At 40.2% G+C, this 6,293-nt stretch overlaps 1 protein-coding gene across 1 annotated transcript; it reads right to left on the bottom strand.

Moving 5' to 3' along the window:
• Nucleotides 1-1,457: 1,457 nt before the first annotated feature.
• Nucleotides 1,458-5,943, bottom strand: tmed1b (transmembrane p24 trafficking protein 1b). Its single transcript, XM_044346773.1, has 5 exons — nt 5,645-5,943; nt 4,080-4,177; nt 3,792-3,981; nt 2,689-2,856; nt 1,458-2,517 (listed from the first exon to the last, which is right to left on the bottom strand). The coding sequence occupies exons 1-5, from the start codon at nt 5,894-5,896 to the stop codon at nt 2,467-2,469; spliced, it is 759 nt and encodes a 252-aa protein (XP_044202708.1). The 5' UTR covers nt 5,897-5,943; the 3' UTR covers nt 1,458-2,466.
• Nucleotides 5,944-6,293: the final 350 nt, after the last annotated feature.

The following is a 6,293-nucleotide window of genomic DNA, read 5'->3' as shown; positions in this document are numbered from 1 at the left end:
ATGCACAGACAGTAAACATACAGATGCTGCCTGTCACTCTTTCATACCATCAGTGAACACATCAGTGAATGTGACACAACAGAGTTCAGGGTTCTGACCGTTTGATTTGCATGATGGTCAAATGGAAACGGCAGCGCAGAACAGAAATATTTCACTTTTCTGGGTGCAGCCCGGCTATGATGGAGCTGTGAGTTACCGTGGTAACCACAGTTGCCAGTGGCAACACGCAGTAAAGATAGTGTTACACATTACTTTTGGACTGTTCACAGAGTTGAGCAGAAGTGAATAAAGGTATGCAATCCCACTCTGTGTGTATTACTTGTGCACTTAAATTCAGAAACTGACTGAAAATCTTACGGTCTTCTTTTCATGGTCTTTTTCACACAGGCGACCTCCACATGTTCCTGCTCGTCCCAACCACTGGTGAAGGAAACTCAGATGTTTCCCACTCTGACCTGGACTGTAGCTACACAGTCTGCTGAGGTGTACCGAACACTCTGTTGTCTAGAGCCACTGAAATAGTGTAATAATGCATTATTTTTCTTAGACATTTAAGAAAGTGAAAAAGTAGGACATATGTGTGACAAAGGTTGCAGCTGGACAGTCTCAGTCCACAACATAATTATATTTCTACAAATAAATGTAATAAGAAAAATAGCCTCCGTACATAAAGGTATGTTATTAAGCTTACACAGTATCTCCAGTATTTAGTATGTACTATAGACCAATGATTATCTGCTATTCTTTTTGCCTATAAATACTGCTCAGTCCGATTTCATGGATCCTGACTTGAATAGAGCATGGACGAGTCATCTCTTAAATCGCTGCGTACTGTGTAGTGCGCACAGCATGAACTGTTTGCACATTAACGTAAACTGTAAATAAAACTCTTGAGCTCCTCTCAACCACTTCTATCACTTCTCACTGCATCGTAAGCAAAAATGCCTCAATGTAGCCACTAATGTAAGATTATTAATATTTCAACAATGTGATACATGACACAGCATCAAGTGTGGTTAACTTGTGCTTATTCTTTAAGCATCTGATATATATTTATATTATGTGCTATTTGTCCTTCATACTAACTTCAACTTGATGTCTGCTTTTACTAGTTTCTTGTATAAGGTCAGCCATTAGGGGGAGCCACATCAGCAGAAATAAACTGTGTCCGTGTGTGATTCTCAGTCTTGCATGCTTCCTGATAAGCAGGGCTACGCAACAAAAAAATATTTAAATGTGCGAAAACGACTAAATTATCAAAACAAAAACACAATGCAATCATTTTTCTGGCTAATTAAAGATGAAAGTGCAAAGTAGAAAGCTGCATTTGAGAAATTCTGTGGTAGACTTTTGATTTATTGTATCAGTGAGTAACTTAATATTTTGATTTTCCCAGAGTAAATCGTGCATGTTTCTCATAGAAGTGATCACAGATAACACATTTCAAACAATTACTCATTTGTATGCCCTACTTGTCATAGTGTTTATTAATTCAATTATTCACTCACATCCATTTACTGTGTAAAAAACCCATTTATTAGGACCAGTGACTCATCGATGAAAATCAAAATGTCACATAAACATGTCAGATAAAAAAAAAAAAAAGAAGCAAATTTGATCAATAAGAAGAATCACACATCTCATTATCTGTATATTCACACTGAGTTATCTTGATTCATATTTGAACTGACACACACACGACGTGCTACATATTTGTCTGTAAGAGTACTGACACATGTACGATATTGGCATACATACCAGAAATCACCTCTCTTTTCTTCCCCTACATTCTTATGTCAACACATCAGCATGGAAACTGTACTGGCACGTGTAAAGAAATCAGTAACACATTGAAAAAAAAAAAAAAAAAAAAAAGCTAGCCATCAACACGGATGTAATTAATGAAACATTTGGACAATGGCAGGATGTTACACTGTCAGGAAGATTATTAACGCCGAGAACACTATTGCACATTCTTATCACCTGTAAACTGGCAGACGTCGGAGCTCTGTGGGTAATTTTGGAGTTATGTCATATAGCTGAACTTTTATCTTTAGGGAAGATAATCTCACCTTTAGCAGAAAATTCCCAAAACCTCTGAGCAGTTTCAGAAACATATAACAGCAGTTATATATACATATATAAAACAAATACTGTTCCGTTTATGTAGACAGTGCCTTTTAAACTGTATTTCCTCATTGGTTTGTGGTAAGATTTGACATTAAAGGCACTAAATAACAGCTAATGACCAACTTCCTCAATCTCTTCCTTATCTGGTTACCCTTTATGAAGAGATGATATTGCTCACAAACAAGATTTTAAAAGTAAAAAAAAAAAAGATGTTGCATCCTGATGTAAACCAAATGAAATATAATGAAGAACAATATGAATGGGTAACCAGTTGAACAGTTTGTGTTGGAGAGGGATTTCCTTCCCAGTCTGTCATGTATCAGCAAAACGATCCGTCTATGTGCAGACTCTTCGCTTATCATCAAACAGTTTGCGGACAGTGTAGACCTGTGAGTGAAGGGATTAGACAGAGATAACATGTTGTTGGATTCTGTGACTCAAACTTTATGACAAAATGTAATATGAAGTTAATCCTCTGTCCTTCTTGAGCTTGTAAAATGCGATTATCTCAAACTAGATAGCACATTAATTACTGTGGTGTGTCGGTGCTCTGTTTACCTGGGTGAGGGCCACGCACAGCATCACCAGAACACTGGCGCAGGACCAGAACGAGACCTTCCAAAGGTTGTCCTCCAAAAGGTTTCGGTCCCGTGCCTCGAAGGCCCGCAACACCGTCTGCATCTGCCGGCTGCGCTCCAAGCGTCTGTGCAGAGACTCCATGGACTCCTGAGGGTATTAAGAGCAAAGTTTTAAAGATTTGTAAAGAGTGAAGTGGGACGAAGAGACAAAAGGGGCAAGATGATCAAGTATGTTTTCTGAATTAGTCCCAAATTGACATTTAGCTTTAAAAGTACCTAGAACTTTTGACAGAGTATACCTAACACGTATTCTCGGTTCTTTTTTTTTTTTTTCTGTTTCAGACTTTGTGTTTGATGTCAGCTGGCAGACCATAATATGGTGTCATTCAACCATCACTGTGGTTTGGTTTTTGCTAGTCTGACTCACAGAGTAGACAACACTTCCAGCTAGTGTTAGTAGTAGGAGTCTTCTGATTAAAGGATATAGCTGACATTATTTTATAATTTCCATATTGTCAGCAAATCTTGGGAAAAGACCAAAAGCAACAGCGCATTAGTCTCACTTTCAGGACCCACTTCCCCACCTTGTCAGGGGCACTCAGCCTTAAGCTCAACTTGTTCCTAATGAAAACAAAAGTAAAATGGGTCAGCGATATATAGTTTCATATTTAAAAAAAAAAAAAGGTTAAATAATTTCATGTAGCTGAGCATTGTAGTTTTTAGCTGTGGATTATTACACTCCAGTGAGTATTTATAGCAGCAGGGCAGTGTATGTGTGTTGTTTATGATGAAGAATGTCACAGCGTGTGGCTCATTGCTGTGTCTTTTATAGGTGTTGGAGATCGACAGGAGTCTACGGCGAAGAGGGATAAGTTACTTCAGGCTTTAGATACAGACAATACTTGTTGATGGGATCATTTCATTGTTGGTTTTGGTCTTTTGATGGGATTTGTTTTCAATAAGTAAAATATAGAATGTTGTCAAATGTAAGATTTTCTCAAATGTGACTCTAATATGACATCAAGTGGAATAATACATTCCCTTTTATGTATTCATTTAATGTTAGTAGAAGCTGCATCTCACCCGGATGTCTTCCAGCTTGTACTCCAGCAAACTCCCATCAGGCTCCTCTAAACCTGCCCACTCTTCATCTCCCCCCACATCTCCCCCTTGACCCTCAATGATGATCTCAAAGAACACCATCTTTTCCGAGAAGCGACTGAAGCTGTTGTCAAAGCAGATCTGATAGTCTCCCTCCTCTGTAGGCTCCACCCTGGAACAACAGGAGATGAAGCCAAAAGATAAATACACAGTTGGGTGAGTAATATGAGATAGGATCAAGGATTCAGGTCGCTATGAGGTAGCGCTTACACATGTACTCCGTCAGAGCGTCGAGACTCACTGATGAGGTGGATGTTCCCCGGAGAGATGATGGTGAAGTCTACATCCATGCCAGCACCTGCTATAACCTGAACGTACACGCACAGATACACACGCTGAGCGACAGGCTTGCAAATGTAAACATTTCCTTTCTCTCTTTTGTTTTTGACAATTTGGCTTTATCAGATAGCAACAGTGGGGATACAGACAGGAAATATGGGTTGACAGAGACATGTGGGGGGGGTTCCCCAACAGGTCACACTGCAGTTTAATGGTCTTAACCACTCGGCCACCGGAACGCCCCTAACCAAACATTTTCAAGTGAGATTATGTGTGCGTGGCAAGAGAGAGCACATTGTCGTCTCTTAGATTGAACCTCTCCCACTAAACAAACACACAGCTGACTAGAAGAACTGTTAAAGAGCTGTTCTTGTGTAAATAAGTGACATTTATGATGACTGGAGAAGAGCTGTTTAAGTCACTTTTAAAGACAAAAATGCCACAAATTTGCTGGTTCTAGTGTCTCTAAGGTGAATATTTGCTTGGTCTCTTAGTCCTCTGTTATAGTAATTTGAATTTCTTTGGGTTTTGGAGTAGTATTTGGACTAGCTATTTGAAAATGTCACCTTGGCCTCAGGCAGCATCAACAGATAATTTTTTGATGCTGCCTGAGGCCAAAGTGACTTTTTCAACAAATACAGACCCAAATAATTCTACTGCCAGTAGAAATGGTTCATGTGTGTCTGAGCAGGACACAGTACACAGTAAAAATGCAGAATGCAGGTTTTTATTCATGTGTAGGTGTTTGTTAAACAGGTAACAGGCTGCAGAAAACACTGCTGCTCTGGCAGTAATAACTTAACACAAACTCCATCAAAAGTCTCTACAGCTGTTAAAGCCCAAAAACAGCTGATCCAGATGTGGTCAGCTGTGGTCAGCTGTCGCCGTCATCAGAGGTGGACGTCACAAGTACTCGTTTCCTCTCTCATTGCATGGTTTCCTTACAACTTTCCAAGGAGCAAAGACAATAAGCAAGCGAGGGAAACGTGGATGCAACTAAGAGACTTACGATGTACCCAATATGTGGTGCATTTTCTCATTTCCCGGGTTGTATTTTCTTATCATTGATCTTTCTAAGTGAAACCCTCCTGCACATCTCTTGCGGGAAGCACTATAATTGCAGTCATACACAAAAGGTGCAACCTAAACAAAGTGTTAGTTGACGCTATGGAAATTTTCACTTTTTCAGTTTGTGGACGTGAGCTACTTCAATGCGTAGTTAATAAAGTAGATTGTTGTCTCAGTGCGTCAGGTTAACTCTTACCAGATGAAGTTAATGGAGCAAGATGAGCTGTTATTTTCTTTCAGCCGCAGCTTATCTTGACATGTAAGTTATGCAAATGCATAACCAGCATGTCGGTTAGCACCAGAAATAACGGGTGGAAACAGTTAGCTACCACTAACCAGCAATCCATCCTGTACCGCTGATTTAACACATAACATGTGACTGTGAAGACACTAGGTGGTTATGTCTGCTGGACCGCACACACAGTTACCTGATATTCGACCTCCATCGTACCATTCTTTGCTGTTGTCTGAAAGAAGCACTCGGATCTTCCGGCTTGCAACAGAAACGTAAACTCGCTGTCTTGGCTCTGCCCGAAACAGCGCACAGAGCCTAAACACCACCCGAACACTACTGCAAGGACGAGCAGCCGTCCTCTGCACCCGTCTTTCCTCCGGAAAACGTCCATGGTGTAAATATTTCCTAAAACAGGGCTATCTAAGTTCAGCCATCTCCCTCGCATCCCTTCTTCCGCAGCAGAACTTTGCGATGTTGTGATTGGCTGCAGGCCCGCAATACGAGGTGACGAATTGGACCAATCAGAGGAGGAAGAGTAGCCCTCCTCCTCCAATCACTGCAGAGCTGAATGCTTTACACAGAAGCCACCATCATACACTAGACTTCTGTTTAACCCACTGTGGTCTCCTGGGAGAAAGTTAATTAGTCTGAGGTATGGAGTCCCTGCAATGACAAATACACTCACCATATGAGTCAAAAGTAAAAATGACTACATACGTGAAAATAATACTGTAATGTTTTTGACACAGTGCCGTTTAAGGGTCAATAATATACTGTCTAACTCAACATGTTGGTAATTTTTTAACCTGATTTGGGACCATAGCCAGAATTTTTTAAAAATT

The sequence above is a fragment of the Thunnus albacares genome, chromosome 3, assembly GCF_914725855.1.
Source record: "Thunnus albacares chromosome 3, fThuAlb1.1, whole genome shotgun sequence".
Taxonomy (NCBI): Eukaryota; Metazoa; Chordata; class Actinopteri; order Scombriformes; family Scombridae; genus Thunnus; species Thunnus albacares.
This window is presented reverse-complemented; position numbering and strand designations above follow the sequence as displayed.